We start from the raw sequence: 27,015 nt of genomic DNA, 5'->3' as shown, positions 1-27,015 counted from the left end.
GACAGGACTGGTGTCTCCGACAGATCAGCATCAACCATTGCCAGTGCAGTTCTTCAAGATAATGGTTTTATTTGTAAACAAGATTTCTCAAAAGTAATAGAAAGAAGTAAATTACGACGCGAGCGCCGAAAAGTTCGAGAAGAGTTGCAAAGAAGGCAGATTTCGAGCTTCGGGAGTTCTGACGGTAAAATAAGTGGGTTATATTTTGATGGTCGGAAAAACAAGACCATTGTGCAGGAAAAACATGATAACAAGTACCACAGGAGAACCATTACTGAAGAACATATTGTTTTGCTCTCCGAGCCAGATTTTCAGTACATTGGCCACGTCGCGCCTCCTTCTGGAACCGCTAATTCTAATAAGGATTCAATTGTAGAATTTTTAAATTTGCACTTCGGAGATTTATCAAGCATTGTAGCCATTGGATGCGATGAAGCGGCTGTAAACACGGGCTTCAAGAATGAAGCAATCGCATTGGTTGAAAGACATTTAAATAGACCATTATACTGGTTTATATGTTTGTTGCATGCCAACGAATTACCACTGCGTCATCTTTTTAAGACTTTGGATGGTAGTACTTCAGGTCCCAATACGTTCGCAGGAGTCATTGGCAAGATGTTACAGCACTGTGAAGACCTCCCTGTGGTGAAAATTGATAAAATTACGACAGTCTTACCCGATATCGAAAATTCTAAGCAATGATCAAAAATATCTGTATGAAATTTGTCAAGCTGTAACACAAGGCAGCGTAAAAACTGATTTGGCTAATAATCAACCAGGAAAGCTAGCACACTCTCGTTGGTTAACCTGTGCAAATAGAATATTGAGACTATATGTAGCAACAAAGTTTCCAACTCATAGTCTGGTTGAGATTGCTACGTTTGTGATAAAAGTGTATGCGCCAATATGGTTCACCATAAAAACAAAACCTTCATGTAAAGATGGTCCGAAACATGTCCTTAGTATGATAAAAAGATGCTCCTATTTAAAATATGAGCTGAAAACAATTGTTTTTCGAATAATCGAGCGGAACTCTTTCTTCGCTCATTCTGAAAATATTTTATTAGCGATGCTACAAGACGAAAGACAGCATATAAAAGAATTAGCAGTAAGAAGAATTCTTAAAGCCCGACAAAATGCAAAGGAGAAAAAAGTAAGGACATTCTTGACTCCAAAACTAAACTTCGAAGCCAACGATTATTATGATTTGATAAACTGGAAGACAGAAAAAATATTCTAGCCACCATTAAAAAAAAAATACGGTGACAGTGAATTATGGGACAAAATTATGAGCGAACATATAAATATCCGGGTTGAAAATTTTCCCTGTCACACACAGGCTGTGGAGAGATGTGTGAAGCTGGTCACTGAAGCTAGCTTAGCTGTTTGCCGAAGTACAGCACGCGATGGATATATTCGAGCAATAATAAAATCGAGAAAAGAAATGCCGAAATTCGGAACAAAATTACACTTTTCCTCTGGAATTCAGGGAGCTACCCCATACGCATATGCCACGACTGAAGGCTGAAATGATTAAAAAATATATATTTTCTTAATGTTGCTTTTATTTTAATGCAAATAATAAAGTTAAATATGATAATAATTTTGTTTTAAATTTTTAAAAAATTTCTAGAATCGATCATTTTTTCAAAATTTCAGGTCCTCTGCGCCACCTGAAGATCATATGTCAAAAAAAAATAAAAAATATTTTTCAACAGCTATTTATCTACAGCAACATTAAATGATATAGGGTTTTTGAAATTCGAAAAAAAAAAAATTTCGACCTCTTTCACTCCGGGCTAACGTACGTACATTATTCAACGAAACTCGAACAAAATAATGCCAGACGGGTTTTCAAACTTTGACAAAGGATAAAACATTGGTGACATGTGGTGAAAATATGAATAATAATTTTTTTATTAAAAAAAAATGTTACCGGACAGCAAAGTGCCCATAACATTTTTTACTCCAAATGTGCTAAGGAATAGCTGGTTAAAGTTTGTCGGGTACGTGCCGATACACCCTGTATATTTTTTAATTTTATACAATTTTATCCAACCATTGTTTATTACATGTTTATCCATTTTATGTACACAATGTAAAAGTCCCGTAGGCATAAAATATTAAATAAATTTATAGACGGGGTGACGCCAACAACTGCATAGTTAAACGTGTCAAGCTGTAGGCTTCTCCAGTTTTGTTGGGAAATACAGCCATAACGTTATGAAATATTCGACCCGTTTCCGGCATTCCAAATATGAAATTCAAATTTGCCTCCAAAAAATGATTATTCGACCGCCAGAAGTTCATGCATGCGAAATAAAAGTTGAGACTAAGCGGTGTCCATTTATATCCAAAGTACAACCTCCGGTACGTGGTGACGTCACGGATCTGTAGGTATTGTCACCGTTCACCCCTTGGCGCGATGGGACATCCCTTAAGCCCGCTTTATAGGACAGATATTACTAATAACTTCATTTTTGTACCGAAAAATGTACAAAATATTATTTCTCCCATTATTTTTTATTTAATATCTCGTAAATATTTTAATATTTGTTTGTTTATTAAACAGTATACCTATCTATTATTTAATATTTTGCAGAGAAATAACAATCTTTACTTTTGGGGAGATCTGTTAACTCTCGAACGGTCAGCTTTGGCATTAGCACAGCTATTTTATATGTAATTTCTAGATCGACACCAACTATTTTTAACTCGCTAGGGTCAAGGCTAAGGCTCCCGACTACTAATCCGGAGGTCGCGGGTTAAAATCCCAGCGTGCTTAACTAAATTATATTTAATTGATTTCAACATAATTAACATCTGCTAACAAATGGTAAATTACAGATAAACAACAAATCTATTTAGTACGTTCATGTAATTATTTAATACAGGGTTTTCCAATAAGAGGTGTTATTTTGATATTGAATTTAAAAGATCAATGGTTTCGTTGCTTGTGTGGCACGTAGCGCCGTCTTGTTGAAAGTAAACGTTGTCCAGATCAATACCATCCAATTCCGGCCATAAAAAATCATTAATCATCTCTCGATAGCGCGATCCATTCACCGTAACTGTAACTGTAACCGCCGGACCATAAACCGCACCAAACAGTCACACGTTGAGGATAGAGAGGCTTTTCAACAATGACTCTTGGGTTTTCCGAGCCCCAGATGCGACAATTTTGCTTGTTGACGAAGCCACCGCTTCAAAAGTAACATCTACCGAAATAGCGGGCTATTCAAAATAACACCTCTTATTGGAAAACCCTGTATTTTTGACCCATACACCTAAAACTCCCACCGCACTTCAAAAATATGTACTGTAAAAACACAAAACTCAAATAATATGTACTGTAAACATATAAACACGTCTTAAATCAGTTGAAATAATAATTCTTACACATCATAGAAACAATGGACACAATTAAGATGCTTACCTAACTTATCTCTTATATTGTAAATATGAAAGTAATTTCCACAATGTTATGAATTTACTGTTATGTAAAAAGTAATTTCTCCAATGATGGAATTTATTGTTATGTATTTGTGTTATATTACCTACTTCATATGAATTAAACCGATCAATTTGGTTGTTCTGAAACGGAAAACCTTCCCAGTTGGAGAGTCAAAAGATTCATTATTCTGTGATTGTATGTTTTAGTATCTGTTGGGAAGTAAGAGCTTCATAGATGCACGCACAGATGGCAGTGCATAGAGCTTGCGTGGAAGTCCGCAAGATGGAGCCAGTGGTCAGTAGTCGCCAGGGCCAGTGGGAAGGCTCTCAGAGAAACTTACTGTTTCAGATTCCAATTAGCCAGCTTCTAGTTAGGTCGCTTATCGAGTCACCTTTATAATACGCGGAGTATTAATAAATCCCTGATTAATCTAATAGAACCACTTATTTATAAACTCCTTCCAAGACGAGTTGGAGACCTGTTTGTACGAACACAACAGTATCTAATAATAAATAATAATAATTTAACAGACCGAACGATTAGTCATAATAGACCCGATATAGTTTTACATGGCAAAATTAAAAAAATAACTTATATCATTGATGTCGCTATTCCAAATTCCTGTAATATTCAAAAATCTGTTTCTGAAAACATAAGAAAATACACAGATTAAGGAAATGAAAAAAAAAAGAATTTGGCATTCTCAGATTATAAAAATATTACCATTTGTTATTTCGGCTACTGGCATTATAGCTCTCTCATTCAAAATTTAGGCGTATTAGATCTGTCAAAGAATTTATACATAAAAATGCAAAAATCAGTCATTTTAAATATATGTAGGATAACGAAAGATTTTTTAAATATTTATATTGAGGGATCAGTAGGATTTATAGATCCAGTTAGAAGTTCTACCGAGCCGAACCCTCTGATATGAAAATATCTGGAGTCGTTGAATTATTTTCCCATTTGATCTCTGGTGATTTTACGTGTTGTTTTTGTATTCATTATGCTTATTTAATGCACTTGCATAATGTTGATTGACTAGATGATCATTTGTGGAAAAGTGTGTGGAAGGGTTTAGTTTTTCCTATGGGGAAGATTTAACCCGGAAATAAAATCGGAAATGTGAAAAATTATTCCTATTTGCGAAACGTTCCGGACTGGGAGCTACTCTCAGTACGCCCCGGCGAAACCACCGTTCAAAATTGAAACGTTGCCTGAAATGGCTTTAGCCGTGTTTGGTGACCATATCTTAATAGTCAGATACTTCCCCACCTTCCTCTTTCTAATTTCCTACTACCTTCAGCCTTACAACATACTCCAATTGGGAATGTCATAGTCTCACGGTTGGGAGCAGTTTGGACTCTTGGGCGGTATTCACTTGAAACAAATTGGTTTTTCCCCCTGATACCAAATCATGTCAATCATAAAAAAATCGTTAAAACGGCGAAACCGGGTTGTAAATCTATAGATAACTAGCTGTACCCCGCCACGCATTGCTGTGGCTCAGCCTAGTAGTGTCCAGATAGAGAAAAAATAGCGCATGTTGCTTGTAAATCCATCAGATGGCGCGGTTTTTCAAAAAAGCATACTTTTACGTGTTACAGGTGACATCTATATAATATAGGTATATGAAAACACACGCGTATTCGAATGCGACGTTGTTTCTTTTGACTTTTGGATATTTAAGTTTTTGATGAAACTAACATTTACATTTTTATTTGTATAGATTTTTCATTTATCGGATTTCGCACAGCACATGTTAATAATTATAATATATACATGTTAATAATAATAATATACAGGGTGTATCGGCACGTACCCGACAAACTTTAACCAGCCATTCCTTAGCACATTTGGAGTAAAAAATGTTATGGGCACTTTGCTGTCCGGTAGCATTTTTTTTTCAATTAAAAACAAAAAATTAAAAATTTCCACACTGCATCACTGTCATTGGCATTGGTTTTCGTGTTCAACAGCTGTTATAAGCAAGTATGTCGAAGAGCGTCTTCGCTCTTTCGCACACACTAAATAATAATAGTTAAAAATGAGACGAATGGTGCCGTGCCATTTCGTTGTGATTGTAAAAGCGCGCCAATATAGGTACACACGTACATTATTCAACGGAATTCGAATAAAATATTGCCAGATGGGTTTTCAAACTTTGACAAAGGATAAAACAGTGGTGACATGTGGTGAAAATATGAATAATAATTTTTTTATTAAAAAAAAACGTTACCGGACAGCAAAGTGCACATAAGATTTTTTACTCCAAATATGCTAAGGAATAGCTGGTTAAATTTTGTGGGGTACGTGCCGATACACCCTGTATACATCTTAACAATAATAATATATACATGTATACATGTTAACAATAATAATATACCGGTCCGTTTACGCTGGGCTTTAGCATTAGAGTATTAGTATTGTTTCTAGTCGGTAGAGTGGGGGTAAAGATTGAACGCCCAGTCGTAAACCGGAATAACATTTGCATACCAAATGTGGAGGGGTGCCGCTGGTACCCCACTAGTATAAAACTTACCACAGTTAACGTAGGTATAACTCGGATCTGAAGTGAAATAATGCAATAGTGAGAAATTTTGTGCCACGACTAGAGAAAATCACCCACCGAATTCTTATTTTCTTCCTCCACATTACGTTCTCTGACAATGGGGGTGAAATAATAATTCTGTTTCCAGCCAACAGATGTGGTGTGTTGTGTGAAAAAAACATATAAAAGGTGTAAAATTAGTAATTTTCTTTTGACTTTTTTGGGTTGTTTTGTGCTTCGTCTTTGAGTTTAACGTTTCGGACAGCCTTTTAGCGCCCGTCATCAGGGCGGATGTTATCAGCTCTACATATACGTGTTATAACTGATGTTAAATGATTTTCATAATGATAGTATATCTATACAAGGTGGCGCAAAAGTCATCACTCGATTTCCCAAGGCAGTAGCGTTGTATTCTTTCTTGTTCCTCTTACGCGGAGAAAAATTACCAATATTGAATATTGCTAATTTATTAAGAATCTTAAAATTATTCGTAATCTGGTTAAAAGCTGGATTGCAGGCCGTTAACGAATAAATTATTGGGAACTTCAGATCGTATATTTTTTGGTTGTCCCTCTCTAAACAAATATCCTCTCTTCTAAGGCTTATATAAAATTGCTTCCCCTTCATTCAACATCTCATCTCTTCTGTCTAAGTCTGAATTCGACTCCAATCTTGCAAATAATTTTGAAATTTAAACTAAATAGATATATAAATTCACCTTCCTTTTCTCCATAATAATGGCTTAGAACACTCTTGAAGGGTTAAAACCAGAAACAATTGGGGAAAAAGGAGAAGAATTGATTTATTAATCAATTTTATTTTAGTAATTTGTACATTTAAGGCGATGCACTACGTCGTGTAATATTTTAGATTGAGCCGCTATCAATAACAATCCTTACGTAGATGGCGATAAGGTTTAAATTCCCGCTTAACACCATCCGCCTGTTTTGATTTATTCAAGAAAAAAACATGGCCAAAAAGTGCCATTTATTTTATTTTGTGGATGTTCATGCATAAATATTTAATTTTTTTTCCGATCATTTTATGAATAACTTAATTTGCCACATTATACAATAATATCATAACCCGAAATGGGTTCGTAAGTAGGAGATTTTGAACTTTAAAGCAGTTTTCATAGGCCTTTACATAATTTTTTTCTGGGTTTATAAAAAGACTTTTATCTAAAAAGTACTCGATTATTTCAAAGGCCAAAATGTATTCTACTCGCAGTATTTAATTAAAGCATCTGAAACATTTCTAGACGACCAAATTTTCAAACCAAAAACACATGATTTTGCATTACTACGTATGGCACCGCCTTTAGGTTACAAATTACTAATTAATTTTTAAATGCATATATAAGCTCGTATGCTATATTTTCTCTAGCTTGATGTGGCTCCTACACAACATGTTGAACCTTCCAATTGGTGCAGACTTTAAGTTTTCCGGCAGCGCATTATAGTACTTCATCACTTTATATATTATACTATTCTCAGTATTCGCCTTGTCCTTTTTTGGTAAACTGATTTCATTGCACGTCCTTGTTTTATGTTTGTGTATGTCCTTGTTGTACACAATTTTATTTGAGAAATATTTGGGTAGCAGGTTGTTTACTATTTTATGTACAAATATCATCGTGTTCAAGGGTCAGCATCTGTTTCACCGTTAGCCAATTTAGTTCCTTTAACATTTTATTTACTTTTGAATATCTATTTCGTCTAAGTTTTGTTCTTATTCCCCTTTTTGGAGAATTTTGAAATTTATTTTGTTCTCGGTTGTTACACAGGAAAAGGATAGTTAAATAGTTATAAAAGTGAAAATGTAAGACAGTACTATAAGCAGTGCATATAGTCAGTCCTTCATCACCCCCAGTCCTTCCCTTCTCGCTCCAATCCTCTTCTATCCACCTCTTCCTCGGCCTGTTTCTAGATCGTTTTCACTGGGCAATCTTCTCCTTTATCCAGCTTTGTGGTGTCCATCATCAGTTCAGATGAACTGTTCTTACGTAGTGTGCATTGAATAGTAGATGCTTGATCAATCGACTGATGTTGTTTGTATGTTTGTTGTTGCAGTAAGCCGGCGTAATGGCGACGATAGATGGGCGGCCGGCCCAGTACGGGGTGTCCCTGAAGCAGCTGCGAGAGCTGATGGAACACCGGGGGGCGGAGGGCATACAGAAGCTGCACGGACTAGGCGGCACTCAGGAGCTGTGCAAGAAGCTCTACACATCACCCAGCGAAGGTATGTTACCCTGGTACTTTGCTAAATCGATTCTTGCAATATGACAATATACAGGGTTTTCCCATAAGAGGTGTTATTTTTATATTCAATCGTAAAAGATCAATGGTTTCGTTGCTTGTGTGGCACGTAGCGCCGTCTTGTTGAAAGTAAACGTTGTCCAGATCAATACCATCCAATTCCGGCCATATAAAATCATTAATCATCTCTTGATAGCGCAACCCATTCACCGTAACTGTTGCTCCAGCCTCATTTTCGAAAAAGTAAGGTCCAATGACTCCGCCGGACCATAAACCGCACCAAACAGTCACACGTTGAAGAAAGAGAGGCTTTTCAACAATAACTCTTGGGTTTTCCGAGCCCCAGATACGACAATTTTGCTTGTTGACGAAGCCACCGAGGTGGAAATGGGCCTCATCACTCAAGATGATTTGAATTTGATTCACTCAAGTGAATTTTAATAATTTCAATGCGTTGTTGAAGCGTGTATCGTACCATTATTATTAATGGCGTAGTTTATACTTGTCAAATGTTAAAAAATGACAGCTTCAAAAGTAACATCTACCGAAATAGCGGGCTATTCAAAATAACACCTCTTATTGGAAAACCCTGTATATGCAACTCGAAAATAACATCTGCTTACGAATTACTGGTCCTTTTTGCAATGGTGCGCAAATTGCTGGCTGCGTCAAATCGGGTAAACAAAAGTTCGAGCTTGTTTATAAAATTTTGTATTTTGTTACACTTTTTAGTTAGACACTTTTACATATGTATTGTATCTCACTCAATTTTAGCGTCGCTACGCCAAAAGAAAATTCAAATTCTGCGCAGAAGCTGCAAATATTTTCCCTACTTTAGCCAACTTTACTTTTCTACGCAGGATCTTGTTATTTCAACGTACGACTGATATCGTAGATTATGCAAAGCGTTCAAGAAGCCTACTGGTGCCAAAAATATGGTCACGTGTTTTGCCTCCAGCTCGTCAAAACGATACCCAGATTTCACGTTAGGGCAAGTCCATTATTTTGGATGTCTATGGTAATTACTGGGTTTTTACTTACCACACACGGAAAATAGTCGGGAATAACATTTAGGTTACGGGTACTGATCTGGGACTCCTGGAGCCAAGGATAAGTCGTAAGATCATACAGAAACTATCCAAGAAGCTCCACGCCCATATACATAGAGAGAGACGAATTACAAAAATACGTGATAAGACACTTGAAAGACCGGCAATACGAAGATAGACTTAAGGAACTAAGATTACCAACGTTAAAAGAAAGAAAAGAAAGGGGAGAATTGATAGACACTTTCATAATTTTATCTGGACATTACAGATGCCTTAGCATCCAAGATATCTTCACCAACAACAAAAATATAAATCTCCGTGGACATAATACATAACCAATAGTAATAAATCATATTTTGCATCCAATCCTAGGAAACACTTCCTTGCAAATAGAGTAGTGGAAGCATAGATCAATCTTCCACAACATAATTTTGCATATTCTTATACAAAACATAAATTACAATTACCTCTTGGATAAAATGTCTCTATTGAAACTTTCAGAAAGAAGATTAAGCACAGATTTAATACTGTTAAAAATAATACTACATTTTAAAATTGACTGTCCCGAATTACTTCAATGTATCAATATCCATGTTCCCAAAAAATCATGCCGACATTTCTTACCTTTTTACTTCAATAACACCAGGACACTAGCTTACCAAAATTCTCCGATTCCGAGACTTCACAATCTCGGAAACAAATATTCTGATCTGGGTGATATATTTCATCTGAAAACTAATCAGTATAAATGTTGTATATTCTATCACTTTTATTCTTCTAGACACAAATAGACCTATGTACCCATATAACTTCTCCGCTTCTACTATTTTGTTTTGTTGAATCTTTTAAATTCAATTACATGCGTGAGGATTCATTTTTGCCATTATGTTTACATTCTTCTTTATTGTATTAATTTTTAAGTGTTTACTCTGATACAAAATGCTTGTATTTTTTTTAAAGAAAAGCCCACTAGGGCGTGTAATAAATAAATAATGTCATCGTTTCTACTCATGTAAACCAATTGAAATCTCGATTGGATCCTTATTCAGACAGAAGAAAGAATTAACTTATTTTAAATTTTAAGAACTCAATTATTGTTAAATAAAATAAAAATCGGATATGAGCGCATCAGCAGAATGCTGCCTGCTCGTTAAATCACAATAATAATAATAAGTATCTACGTAAGACTACTAGACTCGTAGGTCTTAGATAGGCAAATGAAATGTATGATCTATTCAAGAAAGAATAACAATACAATTTGGGTATCGGGTTTGGGTACCGATTGATTAAGCAGGGGTGCGCGGCTCATCGGGTTAGGTGTGTTCAGGATGCGCTTGCCCACCACCTGCAGGGTGCCAGATCGGTAGAGGCTGGTTTGGGGAGACCCTTTGACCTCTATAACTGTCTCTCGATCCATCGCCTTGCGCTGCAGTGGGTGGGAAATATTCATACGTCCGTGACTCCTAGACACACTAATACCTAAATTCCTACCGACTCCTCATTCCGTTTGCCTTCCCAGAACTTTCTCTCCTACCTTTCCTTAAAAAACAACCTCACATATCATCCCTAAAGATGACATAAACCAAATAATTTCCCTAAGGGAACAAAAAATTAAAAAATTACAATATTTGAAAATGCTTAATTATTGCGTTTAATTCGGTCACGTATACACGGAAACAACCCACTTCTATTTGCTTATATCTTTGGTGCTACCGACTTATTAGTTTCCTGGGCCGGTTGTCGTTTATTTTACAACTGTTTTAACATGAAATAATCATTATAATATTACATATTTAATTATACTCGACTGTCAGTTATTTTCGGTGTAAGCCGTTTCGGTCCGGTGCTTTTGTTGGATTTGATTCAAAATTGTTCGAACCGGTTCGAACCGAACCTACCCGACTTGACGATGACGGTAGTGATGTGACGTGTGTTTCAATTGTTACCGATCATTATTATCAAAGTCCTATTTTAAGCAAATATTCAATAGCTAATCCACGTTATTATGACGTAGGTTTTTTTGTAAAATGGTGAAGTGCCAAAAATTATACAATTAATTGGTATCTATTGGTTTTTTCTGAGGAATACAGAGTTATCTCATTATATTTATGCGTTATTATACTGATTACTGTAATGGTGTATCTATGGAATATGTTCATAGTTTTTTCGCGATTAGACAGATAACTGTTTGCTACAATACTGTCTTTAAGGAATATATATTTATAGTTTTTATCGTAATGTTTATTCGTGACTGGGTACTGATTGCTACAATGATGTCTTATAGTTTTTATATGTATTTATAGTTTTTTCGTAATGTTTATACTTGATTGCTTCGATACTGTCTTCAAGGAATATTTATAGTTTTTTCGTAATTTTTATTCGTGATTAGACTAATTACTGATTGCTATAGTACTGTCTATAGAGTATATAAATTTATAGTTTTTATCGTAATGTTTATTCGTGACCGGGTACTGATTGCTACAATGATGTCTTATAGTTTTTTCGTAATGTTTATACTTGATAAGACTGATTACTGTTTGCTACGATACTGTCTTCAAGGAATATATATATTTATAGTTTTTTCGTAATGTTTATTCGTGATTAGACTAATTACTGATTGCTACAGTACTGTCTTTAGAGAATATATATTTATAGTTTTTTCGTAATGTTGAAAATTTCTGAGGGTGAACACAATGAAACGCGTAAACATTAAAACTTGTATTTATTATTACTATTGGTAAGCAAAAAATCACTTTTTAACATATTTGGCACTAGATGTTACTGCTTTAAATAATCGTTTATTGCCTAAAACTGTATCTTTAAATTCATTGCAACTGACATTTAAATTTAAAAAAATACACATGATTCGCTTTTTATGGTATTCACACCTAGTAGATTTCTTTCGTCAGTCCATTCATTACCCATTACACTAAAAACTCTTTCTACGAAGGCACGGGAGACGGGAACACTGCACACATACTGTACCATTTTCAACAGATTTGATCAAGTCTTGCTACCACCCACCAGAATCGCTCAAGGCTTTTGCTCTGTAAATTATCTCGTGAGTGAGGTATATATGTAGCTTATTTAAAAAAAAACGTACATTCTATTGTCCGGTTTTACAAAATTTTCTAGACCGGACAACCGTTCAAAAAACCGTACTGTCCGGTCCAAAACCGGACATCTGACAACCCTAGATATCTTACGTGTCGCGTGGCAGTTTAGTTCTAAAACTACAAAAATCAAAAGCAATACAATTGTCTTGCTTTTGGCTTGCCACTTTAAGATTTCTACAGCGCACGTCTATATACAGGGTTTTCCAATAAGAGGTGTTATTTTGAATAGCCCGCTATTTCGGTAGATGTTACTTTTGAAGATGTCATTTTTTGACATTTGACAAGTAGAAACTACGCCATTAATAAAAATGGAACGATACACGCTTCAACAACGCATTGAAATTATTAGAATTCACTTGAGTGAATCAAATGCAAATCATCTTGAGTGATGAGGCCCATTTCCACCTCGGTGGCTTCGTCAACAAGCAAAATTGTCGCATCTACTGCTCGGAAAACCCAAGAGTTATTGTTGAAAAGCCTCTCTATCCTCAACGTGTGACTGCTTGGTGCGGTTTATGGTCCGGTGGAGTCATTGGACCTTACTTTTTCGAAAATGAGGCTAGATCAACAGTTACGGTGAATGGATTGCGCTATCGCGAGATGATTAATGATTTTTTATGGCCGGAATTGGATGGTATTGATCTGGACAACGTTTACTTTCAACAAGACGGCGCTAGGTGCCACACAAGCAACGAAACCATTGATCTTTTACGATTGAATATCAAAATAACACCTCTTATTGGAAAACCCTGTATATTGTAACGTCATTGACTCTACACTGAAGTTACGGACCGCCACTGTTATGTAGGTACTTTTCGATTCACACCTAGGTTAAATTCTTGCATGCCAATGTGCCGTAAAGTAACTAAGTAACTAAACACATTATGCATTAATTATTCAGTGTGATCATTGCTTTAGTGTACGGTGAGCATAGTGTGCATTTCGCTAAGGACTCTATAGAGTAATTATTACAGAGTTATATGCAATATCTTCCAACAGTCAATTAGTGACAGACACGATGAGCACTATAAAATTGCCATGCGCTATAAATAGCTGTCGCGGATAATTTTATAAGCAGGTAATTTTTTTTTTTTATGTGAAAATCGCACAAGAGTCCTAACAGCTCCCGACTGACCGGAGTGAGGGGGACTATGACATCCCCCTATTTGGGGTGTGTTGTGAGTCTGAAGGGATGGAGATGAGGAAGGTTCGGGGAAGTATCTGGATATTCAGATCTAATCCTCAAGCCATTTCAAGCTTCATGTCTTCCCCAACTTTCTCCTCCTCATCTCCTTCCCCTCCCCGCTACCTTCAATCTCACAACATACTCCAATTGAGTATGCCATATCTCACTGGCTCCAGACAGTTGAGAGCAGTCGGGAGTGTTGTGCGATATTCACATTGGTGGTATTTCATCAGAGCGATACTGAAAGTATCTACGAATGAGTGAGAATTGTGAGACGGAATGAAAAGAGTTGAAGAAGAAAGGGCGGTGCCTGTCTATTCAGATCTAGTCACTAAACATAGTTTAAGCCATGAACGGAAGATGCTCTCATTATAGAGCTGTTGATAGAACACCATACAAAAATCTAAATTCTGCTTTAAATTGCTCTAGCTACGTTTGTGTGTCCAGATTTGAATGGTTAGATATTTTTCCCAACCTTGCTCTGTGGCTTCTTTTTCCGCAGCTGAACTCGAGAACGAATCGTAGAAACGACCCGTTCTCATGTGACAAAAGTGAACCGTGTACAAATGTTTGGCGTGTTTCCCGACTATGCACCGGTGCTGAAGGGATCAATGACGCTATTAGTTCATCAGAGCATCTTCTGTTGAGTTACCGGTAGAACAAGTACAGCATTCTCACCCGAGCACTGTGCTTTAAAGATTGCAATCTGTTTTTTAACAAAACATTTCATTAAAGGAATTGAACTTTTAATTTATTAGTAGGGTGTGATTCTTGGGCCACTCCTCTATACTAAATTAACCACCAATAATAATGAATGCTGGGAAATACTTAGTCCATTATGAATGCAATCATGCAGATGGATTTATAAACTTCTAATTATGGAAATGGACATTCACCGAAGGGATAAACGGATAGACTTGTTTTATGGGCGTGTCTGTGAGTCCAAAGTGAGCATTTAAAAAGAATCTTCCGGTGGAATTGATAAAAAAAAATTCCAAAGGTTGAAATTCTCTCTTGAGTGGATTTTTTATTATTTATTTTTATATTAGATTCAAATGGTAACCGGATAACTCATCAAAATGGCAATTCAACACACTTTTAAAAAGTGATATAAAGTCATGAAAAGTGATGAAACAAAAACTAGGTTAAATAGATATGTAGGTAAAGTTTTTTTTCATCGCTTTTAATAGTGTGTTTTAAAGGTATGTTGAATTGTCATTGTGTTGAGTTATCGTGGAACCGATCCATAGTAAATATATTTGTCATCTTTGGGATGCTGTGTTTAGGGTCTTTTAAGGAAATGAAGGAGAGGAGCTTCGGGGAAGGAAATATGTATGATGGGTGGGTAAACTAAGGGTAAGCGCGTTTAGAAGTGACAGACGTGTGAATCCATCCTTCTCGCTGCGTTATTTACTTTTTTTAAAAATTTGAATACTGCACAAGAGTCTTAACTGTTCCCAAGCATCCGAAGCCAGTGAGTCTATGTCATTCCCAATTGGGGTGTAATTGTGAGGCTGAAGGTAGTAGGTGGGAGAAGGAGATTGGAAAAGAGAAAGGTGGGGAAGTTATCTAGCTATTCAAATTTGGTCACCAAACACAGCCAAAGCCGGTATGATTTGAGATGTTGAGATTAATACAAACAATCATAATTTGGACACTGCAATGCTGTCCTAAACATTGGCTAAAGAAGGAGGTAGCGCAACATGGCATAATACCCCAAAAACAAATCACTATAACAGCTAAAGCCATTTAAAGCATCGTTTCAATTCTGAGTAGTTGTCTTGCATCCACAGCCTTACTTACACAGAGGGATGCTGAGAATCTTCCATGCTGCCGCAAGTTTTAAATGGATAAAGTATAAAATAACACAATTTAATCAAATAAAATTTTCATGGACACGCTGTGATTCGATTCCGTGACCACCAGATTGCTAGAGCCTTACTCCTTGACCACGGAGGAAGTCAAAAGTACTAAATGTCCAATTGACCAACGGGAGCTATTAACTGCTTCTGGTTGAATATAATTATTGACCTAGGTATATTGTTCGATAGCAAACTAACTTTTGTGTATCATATCAATAACATTATCAATAAGGTTCTTAAGACTCTTGGATTTGTTTTGAGAGTTTCAAAAGACATCAATAATTTAGGAACATTTATCATGTTGTACAAAACCCTTGTTAGATGCCAACTAGAGTATAACTCTACGTTATGGTCTCCCTTTTACAATATTCATTACGATAATATTGAAAAGATTCAACATAAGTTCCTAAAGTATATAAACTATAAATTGCATATTCCTGTAGAAAACATTGATTATAACTACTTACTAGATAAATTGTCCCTATTAAAACTTTCAGAAAGAAGAATTAATACAGATTTAATAGTATTACATAAAATACTTCATTACAAAATTGACTGTCCTGAGTTACTCCAATTAATCAGCATCCACATACCCAAAAGATCTTGCCGAAATTTACTACCCTTTTATTTTTACAACACCAGGACACTGTCTTATCAAAATTTCCCGATTCCAAGACTTCACAGTCTCGGTAATAAATATTCTGATCTGGGAGATATATTTCATCTTAAAAATTAAATATTGTTTATTTCAATTCTTTTATATATCGAGACACAAATAGACATCTATAATTTCCGTAATATATATATTTTTATTTTTTATTTTGAATATCTATTTATGTGAGACTTCTTATCATTTTTACTAATGTATCTTATTTTATTATATGCTTTTGTTGTAACATTTAATATTTTTTCTTTTTTCGTTGTATTATGTTTCCTTTATTGTTTTAATTTTGTAGAATTTATAATAACTGTGATACTCAACTATTAAACTTTGTAGTGTGTAAAAGCCCATTAGGGCGTGTAATAAAAAAATAAAATAAAAATAAAAAAATAATTTGTGTGTGCTGATGATGTATGTTGCGTGTTCCAGGACTGCCAGGATCGAAGGCCGACACAGAGCACCGGCGGGAGACGTTTGGCTCCAACACCATCCCCCCCAAACCACCCAAGACCTTCTTCACGCTGGTGTGGGAGGCGCTGCAGGACGTCACGCTCATCATCCTCGAGGTGGCGGCGCTCGTCTCCCTCGGCCTGTCCTTCTACCAGCCCACAGACGACGAGCGTGAGTTTGCTATCTAAATAACTATCATCTTTTCATTTTCATTCAGAATCAATAATTTATGATTTTTTGCCACATTTATTGAAATTGTTGAAGCGAAGTGAAAGAAGGATTTTTTTAAAATTTTGTTTTCATATAAAATTGTAAATCTGATAATATTAGTGTTGATTCACTTTCATGTTCCTATCATTAGATCAAGGTTCCCTAGTATGTATTATTAACAACCATACTACGGTTCCAGGCTACAATTCTGTTATAAATAGATTACACACCATTTGTAACTCTTATGCTATGTTAGCTGATGTTTTTAATATGCCCTGATTGAAGTATAAAGCTGTACTTATATTTTACATTATGAGTAATACGTCTGTCAATAACTATCATGTATGTAAATGGCACTTGTGCCGTTAATTCCAAATAAATCATGCCGTTTCTCTCCTGGCACACACTTCTTGCTTCGTTTAACTTCCAAACACACTTTTCTGTTATTCTGACTCTTGACATGGCCTGACTCAATTTTTCACTTTACTTCTTTTTTTTTTTTTTTTACTTTACTTTTTTTTTTTTTTAACTTATATTTTTTTACGTAAATTCTTACTTTTTTAAATATTTACTTCTTACTTTAAAAAAAAACTTTACTTCTTACTTTTTACTTTACTTCTTACTTTACTTCTTATTTATTATTACTTAACTTTTCATTTTTTACTTTACTTCTTATATTTTTACTTTACTTCTTACTTTTTTACTTTAGTTTGTTTCTTCTTGAGAATAATAATAGCTATCACTCAAGGGCATGAGCGGTGAGTGGTCATCAGAAAGATAGGTTGACACGTAACTATGGGGGGTTTGCTATTATCTCATATTTGATTAAATACATGATAATTTTTTTTATTTTAATTACTTTAAAATTTTTTTAATATTTGAAACTGTTATTTCGTGGTGGAATTCCATTATAAATATATATAAAGAACACAATTTTAAACTTTTTTCCACTTGTTTTTATTTGACCGTGACCGTGAAATAAAAACAAGTGGAAAAAAGTTTAAAATTGTGTTCTTTATATATATTTACTTTAAAAATTGTATTTCTCCATTTATTTGGTAAAACAATATTAAATTGTAATTTTGTTTTGGTTTCACAGCATCCCTAGAAGAAGAAGAGAGTCATTACGCGTGGATTGAAGGATTGGCCATTCTCATCTCGGTCATTGTGGTCGTTATAGTTACAGCATTCAATGATTATACTAAGGAAAGACAATTTAGGTGAGTGATTACTTTTCAATTTCTTTTCTTTAGTCGTTCTCTCGTTGCTGAAGATCCAATCCTGATCCAATTGCCCTGGTGAGCAAGGCTCTTCCACTCCTCGCTGCCATGCGCTGCACATAGAGCGTGCAGACACTGATTCAACGTACACTTCAATGGTAGAGAAAGTACAAAAGAAGTTTCTACGTTATCTTTATCTTAGAGACTTCGGGTACTATCCCTATTTATACCCATCAGCCTTCCTTTCCGGAATGCTGGGTATCGATAGTCTTGTCAACAGGCGGAAAGCTGCATTGCTGATGGATGGCCTATAAATTGTTGAACGGTCACATCAACAAACCAGAAATTTTATTTTACGTCCCTGATAACTTCGCAAGAGCGCGTAGACACAAACCATTAATTCTTCCGAGATGTAGGACTAACTTACCATTAGCAATGCCTCTCGGAAGAATGATAGTCCTTCTAAACTCACTAGCCTCTGACATTGACATTTTCCACCTGAGCATTAATAAATTTAAATCGCTAATTAGGCAACTATGATTGTGTATTTGTATAATGTATCTTTGTTATTGGAATTTTTTATTCGGTAAATATGCATTTAAAATATAAATAAATAAAAAGATAAAAAGTTCTGGATGCCTGTGATCAGGCTAACGTTGCTTCTCTTGCCAAAAACTTTTCCCGTGAACTGTCAATGATTTGTTTTCCAAAAAGTCTTTTGATGCTTGGTATATGCATATGTAATGTTTGAAACGTTTTCTGGTTCCAGGGGTTTACAAAATAGGATAGAAGGCGAGCACAAGTTCTCGGTCCTCCGACAGGCTGATGTGAAACAGATCAGTGTTGGAGACATTGTGGTGGGGGACATCTGCCAGATTAAGTACGGAGATCTACTGCCCGCCGATGGTGTCCTCATACAGAGCAACGATCTCAAGGTAACCTAACCTAACACAGCAATACCTAGCGTAACCTAACTTTACCTAACAGAGCAATACTATAGAGGTAACCTAACCTAACCTAACAGAACAATACTATAGAGATAACCACAAATTTACAGCTAAAGTTCTCAGGTCAGTCTGACAGAGTGACAGATTGACAGACTGACAGATTGACAGATTTACAGATTGACAGACTGACAGATTGACAGACTGACAGACTGACATATTGACAGACTAACAGATTGACAGATTGACAGACTGATAGATTGACAGATTGACAGACTGATACACGGACTGACTGGATAGGCTTGACAGTCTGACAGATTGACAGACTGACAGATTGACAGACTGACAGATTGACAGACTGAATCCATGACCATGGTTATGTTCTGTCCCTTAACCTTTTGTTTGCCAGCGTATCCTTAAAGATACTACTAAGAAATCATTCTGGGGAAATGACTCACAGTAGATAATATACAATTTTTTTTATATTTATAAAAACACATTATCTGGGAAGATGATAAAATTTAAAAAAGCATCGTTTTGCAAAAAAAAAACACAAGTAAGTTATGACGAATATATAAACATATTTGTAATTTGCTTTCTAAATATGGAGTCCATATTTTGCCAGGGATATAGATCTTATAGAGAGAGTACATAGACGATTTACAAAAATACTAAGAGCTGTGAAAGACCGGCAATACAAAGATAGACTCAAGGAACTAAGATTACCAACGTTAAAAGAAAGAAGAGAAAGGGGTGACTTGATTGAGACTTCAAAAATTTTATCTGGACATTACAATAGTTGCCCTGGCATCCAACAAATCTTCACCAACAACAAAAATTAACAAAACACCTTATGCATCCAATCCTATTAAACACTTCCTTGCAAATAGAGTATAGAGTAGTGGATGCATGGAACAAACTTCCATGTTATCGATGCTACTAATATAAACCAATTTAAAGCTCAATTGGATTCTTACTTGGAGAAAAGAAAGGACTAACTCATTTTAAAATTAAAACAACTCAATTACTGTTAAAATTATTGTGAAATCAGATGAGTGCGTCAGCAGAATGCTGCCTGTTCAATTCATCAAATGTTTTGTGTAATTTCCACCTGTTTTACAATATCTTTGATGCTCACTGACGGGTTATTTGACATATGTTTTCAGGTGGACGAGTCCTCACTGACAGGGGAGTCGGACCATGTGAAAAAGGGCGAGGCCTTTGACCCGATGGTGCTGTCGGGAACCCACGTGATGGAGGGATCCGGCAAGATGCTGGTCACCGCCGTGGGAGTGAACAGCCAGGCCGGCATCATCTTCACGTTGCTCGGGGCAGCCGTGGACCAGCAGGAGCAACACATCAAGAAGATGAAGAAGGGTAAGAAGCGGACTAACGGATTAACACACAAGACTTATATTCTAAAAACGTCCACTGTGTGTTTTTATTCTTCTTCTTTATGTCCATTAAAAACTATGTGTGTAGCAGATTCGGGCCATCTTTGGCATATCTTCAAAATGCCGAAGGTTTAGGTGTGGATAAATACAGGGTTTTCCAATAAGAGGTGTTATTTTGATATTCAATCGTAAAAGATCAATAGTTTCGTTGCTTGTGTGGCACGTAGCGCCGTCTTGTTGAAAGTAAATGTTGTCCAGATCAATACCATCCAATTCTGGCCATAAAAAATCATTAATCATCTCTCGATAGCGTTCCATTCACCGTAACTGTTGCTCCAGCCTCATTTTCGAAAAAGTAAAGTCCAATGACTCCGCCGGACCAAACAGTCAAACGTTGAGGATAGAGAGGCTTTTCAACAATAATTCTTGGGTTTTCCGAGCCCCAGATGCGACAATTTTGCTTGTTGACGAAGCCACCGAGGTGGAAATGGGCCTCATCACTCAAGATGATTTGCATTTGATTCACTCAAGTGAATTTCAATAATTTCAATGCGTTGTTGAAGCGTGTATCGTTTCATTTTAATTAATGGCGTAGTTTCTGCTTGTCAAATGTCAAAATATGACAGCTTCAAAAGTAACATCTACTGAAATAGCGGGCTATTCAAAATAACACCTCTTATTGGAAAATCCTATATGTACCTCTTTAGGCTTATCTGAAACTGTTGAGATTTACTTTGAATAAACTGAAAATGCTGTTAATTATCAGTTTTGTAAGTATGTGTATGTGCAGGACTCTCTCAGTAATCCACTGCTTAGTTGTTTATTTATTCCAATAAAATTGAATATTCATTTATACTTCTAGAAAAAGTCAATAGGTGTCCGATATAAATAAAAATTTGAAATGTCTATCCGAGACACTATCTAGATTAATAATAAATTCATTAGTTTCTGTAATGTATGGTAATAAGTTGGGTATTCAAGCGATAGATGGCACCAGTCATAAAGCTTACTCCAGAGTCCGACAGATGTCGCTAGAGTGTAGCAATTGCCTGTGGGATATTATTGTCAGACAACAAGCTTCTAGAAACAGAGAATTACCAACCCTCGGGTAATGAACAGTGTAGCTAAATTCAGACTTATTTATAAGGGCGTAGGTTTGAATCCTACCTGCTGCTGATTTTTACCCTATTCTAAAAGTAAATTCGTTTTATTAATTTTTTTCTATTCAATACACATTTTTCTAGGGTTCCCCAAATGGCCTTCATCTGTAGGAAGTTCTGAAAGATAGTTTTACGATAGATTTTTTTCCCCATTTTATTTCAAAAATGAAACAGAAAAATTAATTAATTAATATATTATGCATGTTTTGTAACAATCGATTCTTGAAATGTTTGCCTGATTTTATTCCATCTCTAAGTATTAGAAACCCTCTATTTACAAAAAAAAACACTCTCTGTATGAACGAAAGACTTAAAAAAAAAAGTGTATTTTGTAAATTAATGCTTTCTAATACAGTATCAATGTACCCTTTCCGCTAGAGACCCCTTAGATGCAATGTAACCCCATGTCATGGATTACCTCTATTTTCTCTCTACTTTATTTTGCTATGAAAATCACCAAAGAATTTCTGAGTAATTAATGTCTAACACATTTTTTATAGTTTTGTTTTTAATACTTCTGTCTTTTTTTTTAAACAAATATGACAGACAACACATACTCCATCTTTCTGTCGTAGCATTTAAAAAATAATGTTTAAGTATTTGTAACATATTGTGATAAATCTGCAATACACTGTTACAACTTGCAGAATTTCTCTTCACCGTCTCGGTAAAGTTGTCGAATTCCACCTCAGGCTTAATATGCAATTTTTAAATACATCTGTTTGAATGCAAATCTGTGAAGTGGAAATTAACCCATTTCCTAACATCCGATCGAGCTGAAACTTGACAAATAGACTCGTTGCCTATGACAATGCATTCTATCAACTTTTAGTGGCACACTCATACATACACGCTGACTTCAACGCATTTCTCTGAAATTCAATGACATTACAGCAGTTAATATACTCAATGAATGTCTGTCTTTTCTAATCGGGATTTGGCTCAGTTGGTTGAATTTTCGACTGGGTAGAAAGGTTCAATCCTCAGACAAACCAATATATTTTATTTTTTAAAGTTTTAAAAGAAGATAGGTTGATTTTTGTTTGAAAAATAACACTTGTTTTCAACTTAATTACTACAAGAAACAACTATTTATTGCGGGGAGATGGAAAATGATGCATTAAAATTCAAGTTCATCTCAATCAAAGTTTAAAATTTCACATGTTCTTACTTATCTTACGTTTGTCGTAAGTTATGACTGTAGGTCAGGAAATACGCAAATATTATCAAAATAACCCAGACTAAGAACATAATAACCTTTATTTGTGCATGTTTTTCTCTCTCCTCCGAGGTAAATTTTTTTTTCTTGAATTAATTGAATTGAAATCTTTTTTTTTTTTGCATATTATGCGTGAGGCGGTGTTCAGCAACTTTACCACTGTCTCAAATAATTATTATACAAACAATTTAGTACTCAATTGATTGAAGCAATTACTATCCATATTATAAAATATTTTTTTTACCTTTCCACCATTTTTCTACTGCAATCTATTGGTACCTACACTAAATTTACCATTAAATAACCAATTATTATTCAATATCACAAATTTATTTTTCTTTACACTTTTTCACGCGAAATATCAGATTATCATTTTAAGATATATTTTGAAGCATGTTCAAATATTATTCATCATCAATATGGATTATATTATAATAACTTCTCAAAATAACATGTGTCAAAAATTTTTCATTTTGAAAATCTGATGTTTCTTACATATTTATTTCCCTCAGATGTTTTCTATCTTTGCGAAATCACATTTAGACGTCCAATAATTTTCGTCAATGATCGTTGTGAATCGGTTTCCACGTAAGTCATATTTACGTAAGTCATATTTATGTAAGTCATATTTACGTAAGTCATATTTACATAAGTCATATTTACGTAAGTCATACATACGTAAGTCGTATTTACGTAAGTCATATTTACGTAAGTCATATTTACATAAGTCATATTTACGTTAGTCATATTTACATAAGTCATATTTACGTAAGTCATACATACGTAAGTCGTATTTACGTAAGTCATATTTACGTAAGTCATATTAACATAAGTCATATTTACGTTAGTCATATTTACGTAAGTCATATTTACGCAAGTCATACATATGTAATCGTATTTACGTAAGTCATATTTACGCAAGTCATACATACATAATCGTATTTATGTAAGTCATATTTACGTAAGTCATATTTACGTAAGTCATATTTACGTAAGTCATATTTACGTAAGTCATATTTACGTAAGTCATATTTACGTAAGTCATATTTACGTAAGTCATATTTACATCAGTCAAATTTATGTAAGTCATATTTACGTAAGTCATATTTACGTAAGTCATATTTACGTAAGTCATATTTATGTAAGTCATATTTACGTAAGTCAAATTTATGTAAGTAATAATTACGTAAAATACATGGCTAAAGTCATTTCAAGCAACTTTTTAAATTTTGAAACACTGGAGCGATACTGAGAGTATCTACCAGTCTGGTAACGATTGCATGTTTTGCTACAATTAAAGTTGAAAAATCCATCCCAAAGCTTCTAAAATAGGTGCAAACACACATTTGGAACATTGTTATCTTGTATTTTAGTTTTAACAACATAAAATCATTTTAAATAACGTCTAACGGAAATTCAATATGACTTACGCCATTACGAGGACCGATTAACAACGACTAAGGGCCATTTGTTTCACCTATATCAAAATGTAACATTATCATCAATCTGCCAATCAGTGCCATTTTATTTTTTTACATTTAGATGCTTCTCGTTAAATGTCGATTTCAAGTCCGTTTAAGCTTTTGATTAAATTGTAATTAACTGAAAAGCATAACAATATGGTCGATATGCTTGTCTGCCGACCACAATTTGTCAAAAAGCTAAAACAGGCGTTTAACGGGGATCGTTCAAATGTTAAATAAAAATCAAAATTGCGTTACGTCTGTGAAGCAAGTATCCCTTAATGCCCATTTATCTGTAAATGGCACTGTAGTGTAATTAACACGGTAAAGAATGCAGTGTAACCGTGTAATGTTTCTGTATTCTCTTTTATAATTTTTATTTTTTTCTCCCCTTTTTTCAAATACCCGTCTCCGCTGCACGTTGATGTCCAACAAACGTTAATTAAAAAAAAAAAAAATACAAATTGCCTGTTGATGTCAAACCATAAACAAATACCAAATTTATTTGGTGAATATCGGCATGTCGCACAATGGCCACACCAAAAACAAAATGGCCGCACCAAAAACGCACCATTTTGGCGGGAAAACAACAGAAGCTAAGAAGGCAAGAAAGAAGAAGAGTTTATCAGGTAACAATAATTAATTTATCCTTATTAATTTAGTTTTTCTTTTGCATTTAAATTTCTAAATATATTCAAATTTAATGTCTGCATTTTGATATCCTCATTTTTAATTACTCTGATTGGATTTTTGTGCTTGTTATTTTTGTTTTATCAATAGATTGTTGATAATATTGTACAAAACCACATAAAATATGACAATGTGGCTAGTGTATCTATGAACCCTTTGGCACAGCTGTAAGCTCATCGAGAGATCCCAACTTCAAAATTTCGCTTGAAATGGCTTTGGATCCAAACTGAACAGCCCTACTTTCCTATTGCCCATATTCTTACCTTTTCTAATCTTACGACATTTCTCTAATCAGGTCATTGCCACTGACCCAGCAGCTCCTGGCAGTGTGTGGGTCTCTTGTGCAGTGACATAGATGATAAAAAATAAAGAATTAATATACGTACAAAATAAAATTGAACACAACCCAATGCCGAGAAGCATGTTAACTTAGCAATGTTTTTAAATACAGAGTTTTCCAATGAGAGGTGATATTTTGATATTCAATCGTAAAAGATCAATGATTTCGTTGCTTGTGTGGCACGTAGCGCCGTCTTGTTAAAAGTAAACGTTGTCCAGATCAATACCATCCAATTCCGGCCATAAAAAATCATTAATCATCTCTCGATAGCTCAATCCATTCACCGTAACTGTTGCTCCAGCCTCATTTTCGAAAAAGTAAGGTCCAATGAATCCGCCGGACCATAAACCGCACCAAAAAGTCACACGTTGGGGATAGAGAGGATTTTCAACAATAACTCTTGGGTTTTCCGAGCTCCAGATGCGACAATTTTGCTTGTTGAGGAAGCCACCGAGGTGGAAATGGGCCTCATCACTCAAGATGATTTGCATTTGATTCACTCAAGTGAATTTTAATAATTTCAATGCGTCGTTGAAGCGTGTATCGTTCCATTTTTATTGATGGCGTAGTTTCTACTTGTCAAATGTCCAAAAATGACAGCTTCAAAAGTAACATCTGCCGAAATAACGAGCTATTCAAAATAACACCTCTTATTAGAAAACCCTATATATATTTTTTTAGATTAAGAGTGTGGTTTTTGTTGTTATATAGTAATAATATTAATGTAAGGTTTTTAATTCTGAGGTAATGATTAGATGCAATCGAATTTAATTATTGCCCTTATATTAACTTAATAAGATCTTTGGAAGCCAATGCATAATGTATATCTTCAAGTGAAACCAATAATTGGCCTACGTTGGGCGCCAGTGCTATGCAAAGTTTCAATGAAAGTCACACATTCTAGTGTCAGTGCTAAGCATCAAGTCAGAAATTCGGGCGCCAGTGCTATGTGAAATGTCAACGAAAGTCACACATTCGGGCGCCGGTGCTATGCAAAGTTTCAACGAAAGTCACACATTCGGGCACCAGTGCTATGCAAAGTTTTGATGAAAGTCACACATTCGGGCGACAGTGCTATGCAAAGTTTCAATGAAAGTCACACATTTGGTCGCTGGTGATATTCAAAATTTCAATGAGTGTCACTCGTTCGGGTTCCAGTGCTATGCGTAATTTCAATGAAAATCATACATTTGGGCACTGGTGCTATTCAAAATTTCAACAAGAATGCTCCATTTATCCAACTAGAAGTCTAATTAATAAAGATAATGCCCAAATGTCCTCAGGAGACGAAGAGTCCGGCACCATCGGAGTCACTGGCAACAACCACATCCCCATCGAGGAAGACAACCACGTGGAGAGCACCCCGGCACCCTCGGGGGAGTCTGGACACAAGAAGGAGAAGTCTGTACTGCAGGCCAAACTGACCAAGCTAGCTATTCAGGTAAGGAACCTAGCTAAGTATTTATCATTGATGCTCAAAGTATCATTGATGCTCTAAGTATTATCGATGCTCAAAGTATTATCGATTCTCAAAGCATTATTGATGCTCAAAGTATTATTGATGCTCTACACAAAGCCCAAAAAATGGTAAGACATTTTATCAGCAAGCGACCGACAAGATATTCCTCCATTCGACCTTCACCGAGTATAATGTCTACAACTAGCTAAAGTCTGCCTCGTTGCCGGGTCTTTAAGCAGAGTTTTTAAAAATTAGATGTAGGTAGTAATTATCCCCTTATTTTAAATGTCAAGTATGCAAAATTTCATCAAGAAATATTAAAATTCTGG

At 35.3% G+C, this 27,015-nt stretch overlaps 1 protein-coding gene across 6 annotated transcripts in view; it reads left to right on the top strand.

Moving 5' to 3' along the window:
- PMCA (plasma membrane calcium-transporting ATPase 3) overlaps positions 1-27,015 on the top strand; it is a 379,691-nt gene that overhangs the window by 288,116 nt on the left and 64,560 nt on the right. For all 6 annotated transcript variants that reach the window (XM_089649335.1, XM_089649332.1, XM_089649334.1 and 3 more), the window contains exons 5-11: positions 8,078-8,246; positions 16,567-16,758; positions 17,897-18,017; positions 18,787-18,952; positions 20,128-20,338; positions 24,791-24,826; positions 26,511-26,668. In XM_089649335.1, coding sequence (XP_089505461.1) covers positions 8,090-8,246; positions 16,567-16,758; positions 17,897-18,017; positions 18,787-18,952; positions 20,128-20,338; positions 24,791-24,826; positions 26,511-26,668 — 1,041 coding nt within the window. In that variant the 5' untranslated portion in view covers positions 8,078-8,089. The remainder of the gene's footprint in view (positions 1-8,077; positions 8,247-16,566; positions 16,759-17,896; positions 18,018-18,786; positions 18,953-20,127; positions 20,339-24,790; positions 24,827-26,510; positions 26,669-27,015) is intronic.

The sequence above is a fragment of the Hesperophylax consimilis genome, chromosome 29 (assembly GCF_061612785.1).
Source record: "Hesperophylax consimilis isolate HC1 chromosome 29, BYU_Hcon_1.0, whole genome shotgun sequence".
NCBI lineage: Eukaryota > Metazoa > Arthropoda > Insecta > Trichoptera > Limnephilidae > Hesperophylax > Hesperophylax consimilis.
The sequence above is the reverse complement of the archived record's forward strand: the minus strand, read 5'-3'. Positions and strand labels throughout refer to the sequence as shown.